This window comes from Eutrigla gurnardus (genome assembly GCF_963514095.1).
Source record: "Eutrigla gurnardus genome assembly, chromosome: 7".
Classification (NCBI taxonomy): Eukaryota; Metazoa; Chordata; class Actinopteri; order Perciformes; family Triglidae; genus Eutrigla; species Eutrigla gurnardus.
This window is the reverse complement of record NC_139921.1, coordinates 22,352,072-22,372,908: the sequence shown is the minus strand read 5'-3', so window position 1 is coordinate 22,372,908 and position 20,837 is coordinate 22,352,072. Positions and strand designations below refer to the sequence as shown.

Genomic DNA, 20,837 nt, shown 5'->3' with positions numbered 1-20,837 from the left:
TGTAGATCCATCCACTACAGAGAGTCACATAGGAAAAACCTGAAAAACACCCATTAAAAACCCTGGACAATTTTCCTTCCTTACGAATGTTGTTGACTGATTTTTTCATGAAATTATGACATGCAATAATTTTTTAATTACTTTGGCTTTTTATGACTGTTTTGCACTTACTACACTCAGACTTTGCCAAGCTTATGATACTATGGGTTTTATGACTTTTTAATCAGTTTGACATTTTATGAATTTTGTTGACTGATTTTTTCATGAAATTTCGACATGCTATAGTATGACTTTTTTTTGTAATGACTGGCTTTTTAAGATTATTTTGGACTTACTACACTCTTGAACAGGCATAAGATACCATGGGTTTTTTATGACTTTTTAATCCAATATGAATGTTGTTGACTGAATTTTACTACATTTTGAATTGTACATTTTGAATTATACTAAATTTTATTGCTATAAAAATTATTTTATGCTGTTTATTATGCCACTTATTACAAGTCTCCTTACCAAAGAAATCCACAATCTGACACAACATGATTTCTAACTTATTTTATTGCTTTAAAAATGATTTCATTGCTTCCACTAAATTAAAACTGCCCAGTCGCGGCGTACGGGTATCAGAATGGTCGGTTCACAGCAGCAGTCATACATACATCATTATAGTATATATGATGTATACATAATTTATATTATAATATTTAATTTATAGATAGGGATAGAACATATACTATTTAGCTTATTCAGAATTTGCTTTATATGTTTAGTTATTTTATTTGTTGAATTATTATTTTTTTCTCTACTAAGTATTACATGTATAAATAAATAAATGTATGTCTGGTCAAAAATTCACAGAAAGTCTGAATCAAAGTGGTGGGTACATTGTGTATAGGTACACAGATGACTTCACCTTATTGAAACATCTGGAAAAACAACTGTACATTACTTAAAAACACAAGTTTAACAGAACTCCAAATAACAGCTGGTAGAAGCATCAAACACATCCCTAAACATGGTACGGGGGTGTCTTTACATTGTAGCTGCAGCACTGGGTGTCACAGGCCTGATGATGAGGGTGAGCTCCAGAGGTACAGGAGGAGGAATGTATCGCTCCTCCCTGAGCAGCCGCAGTAACAAATCCTCAGTGTCCCGTGGCCAGCGGTAGACACGCGTGTTCTGAAGCCAGCATGGGACGTGTTTCTGGAAGAAGTAAGTATATCTATGTTTATTTGTGTAGCAGAGAAAGGTTTACGGAAGAGGAGTGGTAAGGGGAAAACTGCAAAAATTTTAAGTTTAGAAACAAAAATCTGAAAATGTCTGACCTGGGACGCATTGAGGAAGAGAACTGGTATGAATCTGAAGTTCAAGCTGCCTTGGTGGATGAATTCATTCTGCATCTGGCAAAGTTAGATTGAACGTTTCAGTATGAGCGATTCTTCTCAGAATGATGTCTCACTCACAAACAAATAGGTTCTCACCATGGAGTGAATATATTTAGTGTGTAGACTGTGGCTATCCATCGATGATCCTTCAATGTCTGCCTTATACTTTGGACTGATGGCGATGATAATCAGGGTTGACGGCTGTTTAAAAACACACACAAGCATGTTGGACACGTTCGCTACTTGGATTATTTAAGTTTAAGTTTTAAATCAGAAACTATGTTTCAACTTACGTCTTTCAGGTGATTGTCCTTCCACTTGTTGATATCCATGCGTCTGATGGGGTTGTCAAAAATGTCAATCTGTGAAATTAAATTAAGGGCTGTAAGTGTTTTAAATAGTGTTTAAATATCGGACTTTCGAGAGATGAGATAGAAGCTTACAGCTGGTCGAAAACCTTGCTTTGTGAGGAAGTCCACAAAGGGGACTATCTCTGAAGAAACATCCGAAGAATACGTTATAAAAATGCTTCCTGAGAAGAGAAGAGATAATTAAATCCAAGTTTAATAGAAACACATGCCCGCTGAAAAATAGAATCACATGTATGCTGTAATGCTGTGCAATAGAAGAGCCTTCCATAATAATTTAGCTAAACGGAATATGAATTTTAATTAAAGAGAGACTATACTGGTACATTTTACCATTACCATTACACTGACTTCAATGGTGTTTATCTCACTTTGCCTAAGAATATTATGATAAAACTTTCAGCAATGCAAATCAAAGACTTATTGCGTTCTGTGCTATAGAAATTTCTGTCTTCATGACAAGTGAAGAATCAGATTCAGGTTTAAAGGTCATATTATTACATTTTTATTTAAGCGAATAATAATACGCTTTTAGAAATGTGCAGAATCAAAGTATCACTTCTCGTGATTTTTTTTAATTGTATTTATTTTTTGATTGTGAATTAATCATTTTAAAAAATGTTGACTGTGTAGATGTGTGACGGAAATGCAATGGAAGGGGGAGTGCGAGTGCGACATCTAGTGGCTGGATGTTATCAGTGTTTTCAATAGCACCTTTAATGGCCAAGTACATGTGTACATACAAGGAACCTGACAGCCCTGGCCGGTTTATAAAGGCAACAAGGACACTTGTTTGAATTGGACAATTAAAGTGACTCACGGCACTCATCGGGCAGACTGATGGTTCTTCTTTTCTCGTGCGGATGCGAGCCAGACGCCGCTGCTCCTGCTGAGCTCAGGGTCATCACGCTGACCTGGGACATGCCCTCCAGTGAGGGGGCGGAGAACTGAGGCACGTTGACTGAGACGCTTCCCTGAGCCGCGCTGTCGTTCATGAAGTCAGCGTGACCCTGGAGCCTGAAGCAGTGAGACAGGAACGTAAACAAAGAGCTCATCAGTCAAATCATGCTGACATGTGATGGGCCGGCGTAATATGCAAAGTAGCTGCAGCTTCTGGTGTGAGCATGGAGGTGTGTAGGTAAGATTACGAAGGTAGTGCAAGGTTTTTTTTTTCCTTTTACCAGATTTGAGAGTCGTCCCAGGGTCTTCTGTGCTGGCAGGGAGCGGATGTCTGATGAGGGTGTGTGTTGAGCAGATTGAGGTTGTACTGTCCTCCTGCAGAGTGATAATGCCTGACATCCATAGCATGATGAAGGTCTGTGGATACAGTTTAAGCATGTTGCACAATTAGCACTTTCTAGTGCTCCAGTAGTCCAGAGTGAAATGTTATGCTTTTTACATTTATCTGAAAGAAACAATAACTTTACAGATTCAAAATTGAAAGGATTTTTATTGACTGAAACACCAAACGGTATATTTAAATACATTAAAGTGCTGCTTACAAGTTTTACGTCAGTAATAATAATAATCCAATAATATCTAATGGTCCAATTCTCATGCACAAGTATAATTTTACTTTTAGCACTGTACATTTTGCAGATAATATTTCTGTATCTTAACTTGCAGGAGTTTTAATTCAGGTCATACTTTCCTGGTAAGAGTATTTGTACACTGTTAGATTTCTCCTTTTACTTTAAGTAAGAGGAAGAGGAATTCTTGCTAATGGCATCATCTTCTTCCAGCAAGCTGAATATTTCAGCCCCTTTCAGTGAAAAATGAATTGAACATACATCATAAACTCTTTCTTACCGTGGTTGTACATGTAGTGGTGAAGAGGTAGAAGGGGTCTATCGCGTTGTTCATCATCAGATCTTAGTGGCAAGGGAGGCTCAAGATCCTCCTCATCACTCTCAGGATGAGAGTTGTATTCATCCTCACCTCTGAAAAAAAAAACATAATTAATGATTTTGCCCCAAATGAATAGAAATCAAACAAATAATCTTTTTCTCAGTCACCGAGTTGTGTTTCTGTTTGCAGGCTCTGTCCTTCCAGCCCAGTTAGGTCCGATGTCCCAAAAGCAGCTCTCTGCTCTCATGTCACCCTCCCTGGACTCTGCGACATGAGGGCGATGATGGAGATGCGTCCTGGCAGGAGTCGCTCCTCTACCTCCCGGCTCTCTGTGCTGCATCAGCTCTCCATGAGCCGGCTGGCTCCTTAACTCTGGCCCCACTGCTCCGACTCTACCTGATCTTTTTGTGCAGAAATAATCTGCATGCATGCAGCCGCTCGGTATGAATCCATCATGATGGGGATTAGTATGAATTATTTGATTTACGCTGACATCAGAGCTTAAAAGTCCAAGGGAAATCTCTGACTTATTTGTGGTGGAAAACACTTTGGGCTCTGCTTGTTCAGATTTCTCCATCTTTCCTCCGGCACAAAGTGAAGCCCTGCAGGATACAGACAGATTTATGATTCAAATACAGTTGAACTTAAGAAACTATAATTTCCCGTGCAGTTATTAAAATATACACAACAAACCCCATGTGAACATATCCATAAAAGTCTTTTGTAAGTAAGAGAACACAAGAACTGAAGAGAGTACAATGGCATACCTGTTCTCTGCTGGATTCTTTACACTCCTGTGGGTGCAGAGGCTTGTGTGCATTACAGCTGCTATATGCAAATACTTCACTGCTCAGCTGCGGCCAATCAGAGACAAGAATGCTGTGTGTGTGTGTGTGTGTGTGTGTGTGTGTGTGTGTGTGTGTGTGTTGGCCAGGAAGGATTCAAACTTTCCTAAGCAGAGTCTTAGTCCTGGAATTTACTGTTCAAAAAAGGATTTGTTGAAATGATTCACTTTAGAATATTGTTCAGTCATAGAAGTAACAAGGAAACAGGAAGTAGATTATGATTAAAGCTATATAAAAAAAATAAAAGACTGGAAATGATTTGCATATGTAATATTATGAGTTCTGTCATGTTCAGCCTGAGGGGAAAACCGCAAAGTCAATCACTCTCACGGCCGTTCGATTCATGTCAGCTCCACACATTTACATAATAATGGCGTGAAGTTCTCCCTGCATGTTCTCTGGAGAACGTCAGCTTTCAAACCGGTTACCGAGCAGATTCAGCGCAAATTGCTTCAAAGTGGGACGACGGTGGCAAGATTGTTTATTTCAAAACCAGATGTGTACAAGTAACAGACAGAGACAATAAATAATGCAGAGACCGAAAACATGTTCTGTATATCTACTGGAGTAGGGTTAACAGAGTGATTCAAAAATGTGTTGTTGTTTTTTTGCTCACTTTTACACTGAAAAATAACTTAAATACGCACAGAAACGGTGTTTCTTCCTGGAATGCATACTGAGAGAAGTTTGACACTTTGAGGATGATGAAATGTCATCACACGACGAAAACTGAAATGTTTGGCAAAAATAATACAGGGAAATAAACATGTTTGGTCTCGTAAACAACATGTTATTTCCAGATACACATTGTGGAGGGACAAACCGTCACTACCTTCATTCCCGTCATGTTAAGTGGCAGTTCGTTTGTACGTTGAACAACAAAAAAAGAAAAGAAAAAGACAAGAGTTCTTACACAGCCTGCTGCCATACAATAATGCAACATACATTTTAAAATATTGCCAGTATAATAAGCAGTCAGCCGAACAATGATTGCAGCCGGAAAGGAGCTCGGCCTCTTTTCCCAACAGCGAAGCTGAACTAAAAAAAGAAAATAAAGTCACTTTAAAGCCGATCTAGAAATCATTGGCTGAAGCTGAAATGCGATGAATGCACTTAATATTAGTGCAGATGCCATACAGGTTTGTGTGGAAGAGTCCATGATGCACTAAGTTAGTGAGTAGAAAGCATGAAGGCATTCCCTTACATTATAAGAAGATTACTAAACATGAAAAGGCAAGAACAGGTGTTATAGTTACATCTAAGTTCCTTGAGAAGAGTAGAGCGCTATCCTTTAAATTCACCTCGTAGAAAAGGTCAGTGGACTCCCAGAAAAAAAAACGTCTGAGATGCTTCTGTTCACGATGTGTCTAACTAGAATCATTCCTACTTATTATGATTTGTTACCGACTGTGAGCTTCACGTGTTTTTTTTTTTTTTTTTTCTATGAGCCTTAAATCTGAAATAACTTTGACCTTGGATTTAAAAAAAAAATCCACACATTTCCAAAATATCAAAAGTAATATAAAATGAAAAAAAAAAATGAAAAAAAAAGGGATAAGTAAACAAGCAATTTATATTTACACTACGTACAAGTTACACAACACAACTCATCTCGTACATCCATGGCAGTCATGTTTTTTTTAGCTCCGCGGTAATCTTAGCGCCCTCTCCCACCTCTCAAACATCCTTGGATTCGATAGTCAGCCTGCTGTCAAAACAGCAGCGGTCCCTGTTGGTATGAAGATTGGAAGTCAAGAAGTCAGTCAATGAGCTTTTGAATCGTAACAGCCACAGGATGAGAGAGAGAGAATAACAGGAGTTTTGGCTCCCTCTGGTGGAAAGCCGGTGAAATGACATGAGATGAGGGCAGAGTGCTCAGAGGTTGTCCCCCGGCTGGTACTGAGGCTCAGTGGCAGTGAAGTAGTCCTCCAAAAAGGCCTGCAGGTACTCGAAGGTGGGCCTCTCCTCCGGGTCTTTCTTCCAGCACTGTACCATCAGCTCGTGCAGGGACGGGGGGCAGTCCTGGGGGCACGGCATCCGGTAGCCTCGCTCCACCTGCTCCAGCACCTCGCGGTTGTTCATGCCTGGAGATACAACAACAAAATAAATACATAAAAAAAAGAAACAATGTCAGGACATTTCAAAAGTGGACAGAAAACGGAATGCATGTAACCAAAACAATACAAGATTATTTTCATACCATACTGTAGACTTTCCAAAAAGGTAATTATCCTCCATGCTTAGTAATAAACTAAAATATGACTGTAATTAATAGTAATCAGAGCCCAACTAACACATGGATATACCTATAAATAGAATATGAAAAAAAATACTCATGTAAAGGAATGAGAGTGCCAATTATGGTTAATACCAATGCTATTAGCTTTCTAATACTTTAATTAAATAAAAAAAGTGCCATCTTTTCTTTTACTCTGTAACCCATTTAAGTGACATATAAAGTCGTAGAAGAACAAATTCATTTCACATGTTCGCACAGTCTTCTGGGAACGTCTCTCTGCATAATGCACAGCGTCATGTCCGTTATGCAACATGTAGCATACATAACCGATGCTCTCAGCGGGCTAAAAACGCTCTCGCACTTTCAGCATTAATCAAATATAAGTTGAGAAGCGGTTACATAATCCACACCTGGATAAGGCACTCTGCCCTTGGTCACCAGCTCCGTCAGCAGGATGCCGAATGACCACACGTCCGACTTGATGGTGAATTTCCCGTAGAGGGCGGCCTCAGGAGCAGTCCACTTTATTGGAAACTTTGCACCTAAAAAAAAAAAAAAATAAAAAAAAAAGTGTTTTCAAATACAGAGATAAAGCAATAACCTTTACAAAAGTAGGTCAGTCGGCTCTGTGTGCAGACTTTCCTTCATTTGTGATTTCATTAGGGTCGAGACATGAGCGTGTAATCATCTAACATCCCACCAGGGGAGGAAAACCGGAACAATTCCATTATCTTTCTGTCTTAGTTTCGGTCCAAGTTGACCAAGTTCATATTCCAATCCCTAACAAATGAGTCAACATGTTGACAGAGTGACTAACGGAGTCTGGAATGCCTCCTGGTGTAGTTCACCTCCTCCGTCCTTCCAGTGGAACGCACGCTGACAGATGGACTTTTGTGTGTGTGTGTGTGTGTGTGTGTGTGTGTGTGCGTGCTATTGTGTCGTCTTCGTGCCACGCTGCAACCACACCGCGTTTCTGTTTTCCACTGCTGCCACCGAGACATTCCTGCCTATTTTCTGTACTTATTCTGAAAAGGTGTGTGTGTGTGTGTGTGTGTGTGTGTGTGTGTGTGTGTGCGTGTGTGCGTGTGTGTGTGTATTTTGGAATTAACCTAATGGAATAAGTCGTCAGCCAACTTTTTCCTCTGACGCTGAGGTTTTTGAGAAGAGGCTGTGGTTTGGGACTATGAGAATACTACAGGACAGACACACAAGTCAAATATTGATCTATATTTAATAAAAGTGCTGCAACAAAAAGCATACATTTCCAGTATGCGACCAATAGATTAAAAGGGATCCTCTTTAAATGATGGCTCCCAGTTGTTGCAGCCGTTTGTACATAAAAAATTAGCCCAGTTGTAACATAAGTGCTTATTAAGCAGAAATAGACACTCATTCAAAAAGTATTGTAAAAGGACTAGTTGTTAAGTAGATATTAGTTGTGAATTAACCAACCGGCTAAACTAACGTTAGCCGTTAGCTTGCTAATATATGAGTAAAAGGGATGAAACATTATATGGTACAAATATGACCTGATGAAATATGTGCACAGGCATTAGCTTACATTTGTATACATGTTAGCGACGCCATTAAGAGCATGCTGAATTTATTATTGGCAGGTCTACTATTTATATTAAAAAAAAATGTATGTTAATAATGATATCAACAGCCCAGCAGTCCTACCTTGTCTTGCCGTGTATTCGTTGTCCTCGATGAGCCGGGCCAGACCGAAGTCAGCGATCTTACACACCAGACTCTCTCCGACTAAGATGTTGGCAGAACGCAGGTCTCTGTGGATGTAGTTCATCCTCTCAATATACGCCATGCCCGCTGCCACCTGGGAAATGGAGTTATTTCCTTCACATCTTATCACTGGAACGGTTTCAAGGTGATCTGGAATCTCAGCCATTTTATGAGCCTTAAAAATCACTGAAAACCTGAAGGTTTGCCATATTTGCAAAAAAATATATATATATACTTCGGCGTCAGCTGTGATTAATTATCGCCTCACAGGAAGTGATGAATGAACAACTTCAGAAAAGAGTAACTGCAGCGCCGGCGGTAATTCTAAAATAAATCCATAACTTTGGTCTTAGAATAAAGTTATCACAGAAAAAGTGGTTGGTAACAATGTGCCAAGTTAAAACCTTTGGAAGACTGCCATGTTGGCCGGCTATAATGAGAGGTCGCCTAATGAAACGGTAAACACTGGCCAAATGTCGGGATGGAAATGGCTGGAAAATGTGCAACACTGAGCTCAAATGCATAAATTGCCTTCAGCTGAAGATGATTAAAATGAATAAATCTCTTTCCAGAGTGCTCTGGTAACAATCCACAGTGTACGTCATCCTCAACAGCGTACCTGAGCGGCCATATCCACTAGGTTTGGAAGTTTGAGGCCTCGTCCTTCTCCGTCTTTAAGGAAGTCGAGCAAACTCCCTAAAAACAAAAACAGATGCAAAACATGTAAGGATCATTATTTCATATCATGTTGGCTGACAGATATGAAATCATATTTGGTTGGAAGCTGAAGGAAAACATTGCTGCTAATGTGACATCAATCCTGGGATACCTGCCACATGTTACGCTTGTCAGTTATTACCGTGGTAACAGATGATCTCTGTGTTTTTTAAACAAAAATACTCCTGCACGTCCACGAGCTGCGTTTGTGTCAGTCTAGTAACGTGCTATGAAGTAGGACGAGCAGCTGCACCGTCCCAGCAGATGCATGAATTATGGACACACCGCGTAGGCACAAATGCACGTATATAATATTCATAGTGTCTTTTTTTTTAAAGTGTCAGTTTTAAAATAGCTTCATCTACCTTTGCACATGTACTCGGTGACGATGTAGATGGGTTCCTCGGACACGACGGCGTAGAGCTGCACCAGCTTGTCGTGTCGGAGCTTCTTCATGATCTGAGCCTCCTCCAGGAAGGACTCGGGCGACATGGTGCCGGGCTTCAGGGTCTTCACCGCCACCTTGGTGGTGCCGTTCCACGTGCCTGACAGGGTTAATAAAAAAAAAAATATTATATTTCAGCAGGGTTTCATTTTGAATGGGAGATATTCATCATAGTCAGACAAAATGAAATGGGAGAGGATGTAACAGAACATGACAGTAACATGGGAGTGAACGTCTATCAGTTATGCAATCTCAAAAATAACAGACCAAAGTGGTGCAACAACGTTTTCAAAATGAGTGTGTTATATATACACCCAGTTTTAACTGGTCTAACAGATCCTGAATCCAAGCAGGAATCGTGGGAAGCTCACAAATCTTAATTCCAGTGCAAATGGACGCTGAGATTCAGCAGACATGAAAATTCCCTAAATAAAAACACTCCTCCCTGCCGGTAACATTAGCTGGGTGTTAGTTTTGAATGATCCAACACACGCAGTATGTTTCACAACAAGGCGCACAGCTGTCCAAAACTTCATTTGTGCCAAAAGCTGACGTCAAAACAAAAAAAGAAAAAAAGAAAGAAAAGATACGCACCCATCCAGACCTCCCCAAACTGGCCGTTGCCGAGACGTTTGATGAGCTGCAGCGACTCCCGTGGGATCTCCCACACGTCTTTGGTTTTGACGGACAGGTCGGTCAGACGAGGCATGCCTTTGTGACATGGGACGATGAGCCGGCAGCAGAGACCCGCAGCCCTGGCTGGATTTTAAATCATGTTAAAAAAGCAGTATAACAACACATTTTTTTCTTTAAGGGGGAGTGGACACAGACTCCTCACCAGAGTAGTGCTGCACTAGCTGCTGGAGGGTCTCAAACTGGGCCCTGGTGGTGATGTAGTAGCCCCCGCTGTCCAGCTTGCGGATCTTATAGTGTTTGACGTGGTCTCCCTTGACGTCGTCCCAGTCCTGGATGGAGAGGGAGTAAGCGCCTGGAACAGAGACAACCCATTACCATTCGATGTAGGCTGAGGAATACGGAGCGACGGCACAGTTAATGACTCGATATTAAACTAGCAACGTTGGTGTAATGCTTTTCTATAAATAAACCGTTTCTAATGATAGTATATCAGATGCGGCGCGGTCGGAGTACCTTTGGTTGTTTCACTCTCGCGGATGAGGAAAGTGCCTCTGGCGTTGCCGTTGGAGAGCAGTTGCCTCTCTGCATCCTTTCGGCCTAATTTACCAAAATACCAGCTGCAGGGAAAAAAACGTAGTATAAAAGTATAAAACTATTTTGCTTCTGTGTTGATATCTTGACTGTACACGTCACAAAGCCACAGTTCACAGAAAGGTAGCGAGATGAGCTCTCTAATATTTATGATGTGCTCTCTGCTGATGTGTGCTCGTGTATTTATATATATATATATATATATAAATAAAAAATACAAGTTTTACTCACTCCTCAGCTTGGATCGAGTCCACTGGAGCGACGTAATTGCTGGGTATGTAACCAGTTCCACCTGTAGTGAGAGAACGAGCCTCCCACCAGTCGCCCTCGCTGCGGAGGGGAGGACGCAGAGAGATGGAGGCAGGTTGGAATAAACAGAACGACCGTTTATACGTTACGCACACGGGCACAGAAACACACTCAGCGGTACAACATATTTATTGGCCGTCTCGTGTCTGAGAGCCGAGTCGGGAGCGCATTAAAAACAAACTGCTAAACAATTTGTTTTTTTCTAGTCAGTCGGCCCCCGGAGCTTCGGTGAATCATCACCGACTAAGAATCACATGAACTGTAGTCATCCCCCCCCGTGTTAGTCTGTTTCTTTGACAGCTTTTTTTAAGTATTAATAAAAAGAGGAAATGGTCTTTTTGGTTGGTCAGTTTAAGAATGGGATGTTTCTGATTTATGTAAAAGGGACACATGGAGAAAAGTCTTCATCAATTCATTTAAATGTAGCAAAACTATATTGAAACATTCTTTTACAAACTCTCAAACAACTCACAACTTGGCATCAGACTGTTTAAGTGTTTTAAATAGTTCAGTTTTTGGGAAGTAGAGAGTATATGACTGGATTATTAAGACTTTTTGATTATTTGTACGAGAATAAAATTCTAGCAAATTTACTAATTGGCATTTTTTTAGGTGAAGTTTTCCTTTAAAACATGACAAATCTGTCAGGCTTTACATGCAACACAACCCTCACTAGCTAGTCGGATCTATAACGGAGAATTGCTCCGTCTGCGCCTGTGAAACAACACACAAAGCAGCATTCGGACGTTTAACTCCGGACAAAGAGCAGAAAAGTGGGAAATCACCCGCAACGCTGTGCTCATGCAGATGTTTCCACACTTACGTGCTGTTGAGGATCTGGAATCTCTCCCCCTTTCTGAAGCTGAGGTCATCCTCGGTCCTGGCTTCGTAGTCGTAAAGAGCCACAAACAGAGTCACCCCTGCAGGGAAACAAAATGAAGGTGACGTGTTGGATGTGAATTATGAATTATGTTTTTTCACCGTGGGTTTTTTTAATTGTTTGGGTTAGATCATCCGTCTCGTACATGAATCACTGCACTCATCATTTCTTCCTTGCCTCCCATCTGCTGCTTTTATTTCAACTCCAAAAATCTCACCATTTGTTTAGTATTATATACACAAGATAACCATTTAGACGGATAGAATGACATAATATTTCATGGCTTATTTTCACTTCATATCCTACAGAACAGAACATGTTTTACAAATTAAAATAACACAACATGTGTCATCGCTCTCATCCCCTCCTGTGTATTAAATAACATTATCATTGTTATTTTTCTATTTGATTTCTCGTTGCTATTTATATATCAACGATGCATCAAATGACTCGATGTAATGTGAAAGGAGACGCATCTGTAGGCTCACTGTTTTGGGTTTATAGCCCGCGACGCATGTTTTGTTATACTCTTTCAGGTGTACCGTTCTTATCCAATCAGGTGTCAAGCTACTGCAAACATTAAAACTCTTAAATTGCACTTAATCATACTGGTGTCCCCTATAAATATGTTCTTGCGTTCCAGGTGTTAGACGTGTGTTTTTTAGTGAAAAACAATCAAATTAGTTATATAGGACGATCATAAATCATATGGTCTTGGATCCTGTATCTTTTAAGTCAGGCTCTATTTGTCATTTTGCTTTCACGATAGCGAGCTAGACAGCCTCAAGTCACTTCTGACCATAATTAAGATTATTTCATGGGAGTTCACAATGAGCAATTTATTGAAGGTTTAAAAAAAAATGCAATCCCCTCTAAAATCCATATATGGTCCCGGCTCTAATCCCATGCAGCTCTACAAAGAAGAACAGAAGAGGAGCAGAAGTCTGACTTAAAGCCTCTTCGGACCGACCATCGTCTCTACATTAATGCTGCCGAGGTCTAGATTAGGGAGCCCAATCAAATTTATCTGATGCGATCTGGAACGACCCCGAAGTCCCCGCGTCTCTTAATAAACCTGAAACGATAAAATGATTTCATTTTCTGATTGGATCTGAAACGTTCCTGGACAGTCGAGAGCTGCAATAAAGCCTGGTGTGTTTTCCACGTCGGGGCGGCGGCGTCTGCAGCCACCTCAGACCGACCGGAGCTCCTCCCCGTCTCAGAGGCAAACACGTGGATGTCCTCACAGGGAGGTCAGGCCGGGTCTCTCCTCTACTGTTTGGAGGGTTTTTTTTTTTTACAATATCTGATGTGAATGTTGTTTAATGCGATTTCTTATTCATACAAGCCTGTGATGCCGATCCACAGTGTTTATCTGAGCTCGGGAATTAAATACTTCACATCAAAGCAAGAGATGCTGTTGATTTTATGAATCAAACATCATATGCAGCTTTAAAATCTTAAGTGAGAAACTGTAAAGTCCATTTCTGCACGACTCAGCACAATGTCCGCTCTCTCTGGCCGTTAAAAAACGTGCTCCGGACATGATTTAGGTCACTCTTGTTTTCTGTTAACTTTCAGCCAGTGGATAAATATACATCCTCCGCAGGAACCTGAATGCATCACAGCATCACAGCACACACGAAGAAGAAGAATCCCAAAATTTGAAAGTAATAATCTTACATCCGAGTAAATTTGAGAGTGAAAACTTGCCACGGGACAAGTAAGGCATGCCTGTCGGTTAACATAGCAGACATTAGCCCCTTTTTATTGGATATGTTGGACGAGGGCCAGACAGTGAGTGGTCTTCAAAAGGAGTTTACAGCTTTACAACTTAGACTGACATTTTATTTCCCTTTTAAATGCTCCGTTTGAAATTTGACCCCCATTTAATGACAGAAACATATTTCAGAATTACAATGTCACCCTTCCTTAAAGGAACAGTGCAACATAAATACATCTCTTTGCTTACTTGCAGAGAGTTAGAGATGGTCGATATCACTCTTTTGTGTGTGTGAATATGGATTTTAGCACAGCGTAAAGACTGGAAAGCAGGGGAAATAGATGGTCTCGCTCCGTCCAAAGGAGTTTCACCCAAACAACTTCTTTTGTTTGATTCCAAGTGGAGTTTTTTTTGTGTCACATAGTGGTTTAAACACATTGACAGAGGATTTTCCATTGTTGCAAAAATGCTAAGTATAGGTTTAGTTTGCCATGGGAAGAAGAATAAAAAAAATCCAAAAATATAGTTTATAAAATAGCAACAGGCAAACCCTATTAGTAACTAGACAGCTGCCTCTCATTTGAACCCTCATGCTCTTTCAAACGTCACCTGTTCCGCCGCGAGACCGGAGCGTCCCAGACTGCGAGGACGTGTGGACGCCACCGAACACGGTTACCCCCTGCGTGGCGCCGCTGTGGAAGTTGTTGTAGTTGGGGATGGTGGTGACCCCGAAGCTGGGGTAGTGCTGCGGCGTGGGGTCGGACCCATAGCGGTACCCCGAGTTGTGCGAGAGGCTGGTCTCCCGGTCATCCGTGAGTTTTGCTGCTTCTTTATCCTTACATTGGACACAGCCCATTCTCTCCTCTCTGTGGGTGGGGAGAGAGAGAGAGAGGGAGAGAGAGAGAGAGAGAGAGGGAGAGAGGGAGAGAGGGAGAGAGATGAAATTAGCACGTGGGCGAAATAATAGCTCAAAAGCCGCCTCCATCGGGGGAAATTATGATTCAATATTCCATTATTTCAGAGCTTCCTCTGAGATTTACACAGAAGCTTCTTTCAATTAGGCTGAAATTAAACACGATACTTTAAACTCCATCACTAATTATACTCGGGGAACAGAATGTGTGACAGAGCTGCTGTGTATGAAAACGTTGTAAAGATACTTTGTGACAACATCCAGCTTTTTTCTAAACTCACTCACCATGAGAGCGCTTAACGGCACTACTCATCATGGTTTACTTTTCCATCTTAGTGCACGACCGCACTTGCAGGGAAGAATTTACACCGAGGCCGTTGCGTTTACAAGTTGGCGTGCACTTTATTTTTGTTTTCTTTACGAGGAGCCACACGGCCATTTAGAGATTCAGTTCAAATGCAGAGAGAGGCTCTACGAGGTCTCATGAGAGGGGGGGCTGGCCTAACTAAACCAAAGCTAAACCAGTTTCTGTAATGAGTGACACAATCTGCTTTGCCAATTAAAAAAAAAAGGGAAAAAAGCGCCTTACCGACTCTAAAAGACCCAGTTAAACTAATGCACCCCCTCCCCCATCCCACCCCTTTTAAGCCCAGCAAGCTCTTGAAGCCTCGGCTATGAAGAGACCGCTGACAGCACTGTTGTCTTTCATCAGCACTAGCGGCCAGCTGACTTTTGAGTCTGCTAATTGGAAACACACTTGTTTACAGTCGGGTGGATGGAGAGAGAGAGAGAGGTAGCGCTCGGGGCGAGAGCGAGGGAGGAGGGGAAACTACCACGCTTGACCTCAGCAGAATTATTTGGTAAAAAATGTTTTCGCCAATGATATAGACAGAAGGTCAGGATGGGTGGAAAAAAAAAATCAATAGATAATAAGAAATAACAAGCAGCACCACACAGAGTAAAGATGGTTTTTCAGCCAGAAGGATTTAGAGCTGAAACAATAAGACAATTATTTTGAAGATCAATTAGTTGTTTACTGGTAGCAGCTTCTTCAATATGAGAACGTCCTTAGTTTCTATAGTAGTGAACTCAATATTTTTGCTTTTTTTTGGACTAGTGGACAGACATTTGGCATCTAGGAAGTTGTTTTTTTTGCCATCTGCTGACATTGACCAACATTTGACAGTGTAGAAAACCAAGATGTCCAAAAGGTCTAAAAAAAAAAATAGATATTTCCTGAGAAAACTAGTTTGCAGCTTGTCTTGAAGGACACACATGCTCTTAATGGTTACAAGGAGAGCTACAGAGTAAGCGGACTGAATTCCTTCAGGACTGTTTTACATTTACTAGCCAGAAACTCGAATGCAAAAAAAAAAAAAAGTGCAAACAGATGTGTCACTTGCTGCGAGCAACAGGCTACGGCCAAAGTTAAAGCACAGTATGTAATCGAAGACTGAAATCTTGCATCAGTATTTCATTTGTTTTCCCAAAAGCAACTCGTATCTAAGACGTGAACAAAAGTCGACAACGCCTTGTTATTATAACGGGACGCGATGCTCGTGGCTGCAGCAATAAGAAATAACTTCTTTATGATGCAGACGCCAGTAAATCTACTGTTACCTGCAGCCAACAGGTATATAAAAGTATCAAATATATCCCCATTCTGAATTCAGTTCCTCCACTCCCATATCTGCTCCCCACTGCTTAACGAACAGAGGAGCGGAGGCACCGCAGAGAGGAGGAGAATCATTGTGATCCATTACTGCCTATAAAACCCCATAAAATACCCAGAAGGAGAAACGAGCCCAGCGGTAGCGTTACAGCACAAGCCAAAGACCAAAGCTGTGAGACCACAGACTGAAATACAAGGAGGAGGAGGCGGTGGAGGAGGAGGACTGCCGAGTCTCTGGTAATCCTTAAAATAACAAATAATGTCCATACACATTGATATTGACATCTCCTATCTTCTGCCATTTGCAGCACCCGTCTCTCCAGTAAAGCAGGTAGATTAAAAGTCAAAATCTCTAATCTGTTACCATTAACTCAACACTTTTCTGGAGAAGAATTAATCAAGAAAAATGGAATATTATTCAAATCTTTTGACAGCTTTGGTGGAGAGTTGCACGAGCGCAGGGATATCACCACCGGAGCCGACTGGGACAACGCTTTACCTGCAGTGAGTGAATGAAAGCGAGGGGAGATCTGACGTCGTCGTGCCGTCTGTTGGGGATTGTAAAGATTGTGAAAAAGGGAACTACCACGGCTTTTAACATATCTGTCACCGCCGTGCTGCACAGAAACTAGGCCATCTTGTTGCCTCTTTTCTTTTTTTGCACATGAATCACATCTGTGTGAACTTTGCGATGTGACTGAGGCTGCTGCCTGATGAGTGTACTTTAAGGACAAACAAAAAAACATCAACAACAACCAAAAAAAAAAAAAAAAAGGCAGATGATGCCATCGCAGCCATGGGGCTTGTTCCTTGCCTGGGTATCGCCTGACCACCTCAGCCTGCGAGAACACTCAACGCTCTATTTCCGGACCCAAAATGAACAGCTTGCCTCGGAGAGGGCCACACTGCCGTCATGAGGAAGCAGGATCGAAGCTGCGTGGTGCATTAGGATAAAAAAAAGAGGCGTGGATGATGGGGAGGAGAGACAGACGGACAGTTTTTCATGATCTTGATTGGCTCAAGATGCAACCTGACATCTGAATTTGATGTCCGGCCAAATCTGCGAGATTCATTCAACATCAGGAAGTGACGGAAGGCGAGAAATGGCGGCGATGCTATCTGAACGGAAAGGAACAGGACGGGGGGTCAGCGCGACTATATCAATCACAGCCGATGGGCTCAACTGGAAATTAATTTCCTGAAACGGCGGCCGTTATTTTGATAGCGTACCGGGCACGCGTGTTAATCATGTGGTCGCACAGAGAGGCGTAATGAGAGACTCGGCCGTTTGGAGTGAAGCTGCGAGATCAATATAATAAATTAAAAGGGACGGACGTGTCAGGGTCACGCGGCGTGACGGATGGATTTCACAGACAGTCGGGCCTGAGAAACAGACATATGTTTGTGTGGTGCTTCAGTTAATGATGTCACAAAGTGCTTCACAACAGTGCATTAATAATAATAATAAAATACAACAGGGAGACAGAAAAAATAATGTTTTGAGAAGAGATTTACACGTGGACTCAATAATAATAATTATAAAGAGCTGATTAATCAATTTGTTGATCACTAATCAACAATTCCTGTTTTGAAATAGTTCTGTATCTCTGTTTTTTTGTGCTGTAAAATATTAATTTTCCCCTGTGGTCATGAAATAATCTTTAGAAATGGAATCACGCAGAATTAATTCATCTTTGTGTGGATTAAATACATAATGTCCATATAATGTATGACAAAGAAAAGCATCAAATTCTGACATTCAAAGACACTGGAGACGTCTGCTCCAACGAGAACACCCTGTTTAACCTTTGAATTTGACTCGCAAATTGTGCACAAGTGGCCGTGACATCTAAGAACGCCTTCGTTGTTTAACCCCGATGAACTTGCAGATCTCGGCGGCACACAAGAAGACAGCTCTGTTTAATTTGAAGCGTGTGTGTGGGGGGGGGGGGGGGGTCCCTGTTACACTCGGATCATTGACACGGCACTAAACAAGGTCAAACGTACCACACCCCTCCCACCGAAGACGCCATCGCCACGACCTCATTCGATCCCCAAACACAACTTTCTGTTCATTCAACTAAGAAATGACGTAGAAGAGGAGTATTTAGTTTCTGTTGTACGCCATTTGAATACACATGAAGCTCACGCCTGCGTTCCGCTGGTACAACCCAAGACGTCCTCCGCCTCACGGCAGCCATTCTCTGAATAGTTACAATATTTGGCTTGTGTCGGACAACCGAGTTCATTCAGTGTATCAACAACAAGACAATGGACACATTTCACTCCGCGACAAGATTATCATCAGCACAATGAAGCGCAGTGTCGAGTCTTTCAAAGCATTCCTCTCATGCTGAATGAACAGAGCTGGTTATAAGAATATAAAAAACACACACACAGCTGAGCTTCATACAGTACGTACGTGTGGGTTTAAGCCTCCACTGTGTTTCGGTGTCACAATGTTCACAGTTAGGTATGTCGAGTTGTTAAATCACTGAGTCAATTGTGAACGCTCATTGGGTCGCTGAGATCAGTGCCTGGTAGATGAATATGGGACAAAAGGGTGAATTAGGGGGGGAAACGTGACCTTTTTCTCATTTTTTTTCCACAAACAGGAGCAGATTCTTGCTGCTTCTGCTTGTCACTCTTCTTCTTTTCTTTTTTTTATGATTCTTTCCACAATCGCGTGCCAGCGGAGGGGCAATGGTCGATGTCAGAATCCACTGGAAACAATGATGTGGTGGGTCAACAGCAGCGGAGCTTCGGAGGTTTTCTGGGAGAATAGTTGATAGAAATCTGAGGCACGAGTCAGAAGGTGTACGAGTGCTGTAGCTGCAAGGATTAGTTCATTCTATTGATTATACATCAACAACAACTTTGAGAATGAAGTTATTTGAAAAAAAAGGTTTCTTTTAGCTTCACTTTAGCGTAATCAACTGAATATCTGTGGGTTTTGGATGGCTGGTCATACAAAACAACCATCTGAAAGACAATTAAACGTCACAATCTCCTATAAAGTAAGAGCTGGTGTCTTCAAATGAGTTGTTTTGACTCAACAGCTCAAAGCCTGAAGAGATATTCAGCATACAACCATGTGAAGACGAGGAAAAGCAGGAAAACCATCACGTTGGACAAGTTGAAACCATCAGACGTTTGGCAGCGTCCAATCAATCCATCAATCAACCAATCGACTAAATGAAAACAACCATTAGTTGCAGCCTTGCTGTGGCAGCTTGTGTGCGACAGAAAAAAAAAACAGTCACACAACTACATTGTAAATGAACACGTTTGTTTCTGCTTGAACCAGATTAACCAGTAAAACCCATTTTACTATGTTTCAGGTTTGTGATGACATCACTAGAACCAACAGAGAAGTAGCAGCTTCATGTGTGTCTGAAGAGCTAAACAGAGAAGACCTGGGAGGGGAGGGGTCCTGGTCCTTGGTGGACCAATGACAGACTGGTATCTGAAATGCTTCTGGGTGCAAACCGACACACAACAACAACAACTACCCAACTTATTGCACACATGGACTCTGCATATCATGCAGTTTGCCAGCAAGATGGATGGCTGCGTCCTCCAGACACACCAGATAACCCAATTAAGGAGAGCTTTAATTGGATATTTAACAGCGTGACAATTGGCTTGAATCATATGACAATTATTTGGGGGTCGTGGAGGGAGGGAGGGTGAATCAATGGCAGAGTGTCTGCGGGCCATTGTGGCGTTCATCATGTGTGTGAACGGCCACAGTGGTCAGCTCTGCTCTGCTCTGCAGCGCATCCATCCATCCATCCATCCATCCCTGCTGCAACACAAGAGCCCCCTCTCTGCAAAACAGCATCCACAATCACCTCTCTGTGTTTTTACCCTCCCCATGTGAGGGCAAAGTTACCCGTCGAATCCCCGCAGCTACATCCACAGGGTGTGTGTTGGGGGGGGGGAACACTGGCGTCCAACAGTCTGTTATTCATCTTTCCCCCGACATGAATTCATCTCGCCAGTCCAGAGCTCAAAACAGAGGGACGAGGCGGGTGCACCAATTGAAATTCAACACAGGAAAGGGGGGAGAAAAAGGGGAGAAAAAAGCGTGCTTACCGCAGACAAATCACATTAATCCATCGGATTTTCCAGATTAAGCTCTCGTGCGTGAAGTCGCCGAGATTCTTCCACCTTCCGTGGTGTTGTTTTTCTTCTTCTTCTTCTTCTTCCTCGCAGTGAGGGAGAACAGCAGCGGGATATCCGTCCCTGCCGATTCAGGAGCTGCTGTCGCCGCCGTGAGCACAGATGATGACGATGGCGACCACAGTCAAGTTCACAACAACGCAGCTTCCGGTTTATCCTGTCAAAATAAAGCTGTTTTTCGCGTGTCGTTTCCCGGTGAAAACAACAATAACGGGTGTTTTTTGTCGAACAGAAATGGATGCATTTCCCTTATGCTTTATTAGGAGGAGCGTGTTAAGCACGCCCGTTAAATTATTTCTAAGCGACTAACTTTTGGGTTTATATTCTTTTTTTTTATTTTC

At 41.9% G+C, this 20,837-nt stretch overlaps 2 protein-coding genes across 2 annotated transcripts; both read right to left on the bottom strand.

Moving 5' to 3' along the window:
• Window positions 1-284: 284 nt before the first annotated feature.
• LOC311016010 (uncharacterized protein) lies at window positions 285-4,507 on the bottom strand. The gene is made up of 10 exons (XM_084013478.1): window positions 4,369-4,507; window positions 3,769-4,203; window positions 3,563-3,693; window positions 2,935-3,070; window positions 2,574-2,770; window positions 1,829-1,917; window positions 1,679-1,747; window positions 1,482-1,586; window positions 1,326-1,400; window positions 285-1,203 (listed from the first exon to the last, which is right to left on the bottom strand). Exons 1-10 carry the CDS (start codon window positions 4,419-4,421, stop codon window positions 1,033-1,035), a joined length of 1,461 nt encoding a protein of 486 aa, XP_083869604.1. The 5' UTR covers window positions 4,422-4,507; the 3' UTR covers window positions 285-1,032.
• A 406-nt stretch (window positions 4,508-4,913) lies between these two features.
• fyna (FYN proto-oncogene, Src family tyrosine kinase a) lies at window positions 4,914-20,565 on the bottom strand. Its single transcript, XM_084014285.1, has 12 exons — window positions 20,410-20,565; window positions 14,336-14,592; window positions 11,947-12,043; window positions 11,046-11,144; window positions 10,737-10,840; window positions 10,426-10,575; window positions 10,182-10,346; window positions 9,508-9,687; window positions 9,045-9,121; window positions 8,366-8,519; window positions 7,096-7,227; window positions 4,914-6,530 (listed from the first exon to the last, which is right to left on the bottom strand). Exons 2-12 carry the CDS (start codon window positions 14,580-14,582, stop codon window positions 6,322-6,324), a joined length of 1,614 nt encoding a protein of 537 aa, XP_083870411.1. The 5' UTR covers window positions 14,583-14,592; window positions 20,410-20,565; the 3' UTR covers window positions 4,914-6,321.
• Between the last annotated feature and the right edge of the window lie 272 nt (window positions 20,566-20,837).

Bases quoted from the DNA above. Each gene is read 5' to 3' on its own strand.
- LOC311016010 (XM_084013478.1), bottom strand. From the start codon at position 4,421: ATGCACACAAGCCTCTGCACCCACAGGAGTGTAAAGAATCCAGCAGAG. The intron at 3,071-3,562 runs GTAAGAAAGAGT...CTGTATCCACAG, and splicing joins CCACTACATGTACAACCACG to ACCTTCATCATGCTATGGAT. The intron at 1,587-1,678 runs GTAAGTTGAAAC...GTTTTTAAACAG, and splicing joins AGGACAATCACCTGAAAGAC to CCGTCAACCCTGATTATCAT.
- fyna (XM_084014285.1), bottom strand. From the start codon at position 14,582: ATGGGCTGTGTCCAATGTAAGGATAAAGAAGCAGCAAAACTCACGGAT. The intron at 9,122-9,507 runs GTAGATGAAGCT...TTTTGTTTTTAG, and splicing joins CACCGAGTACATGTGCAAAG to GGAGTTTGCTCGACTTCCTT. The intron at 7,228-8,365 runs GTAGGACTGCTG...TTTTTTTTTTAG, and splicing joins CGAATACACGGCAAGACAAG to GTGCAAAGTTTCCAATAAAG.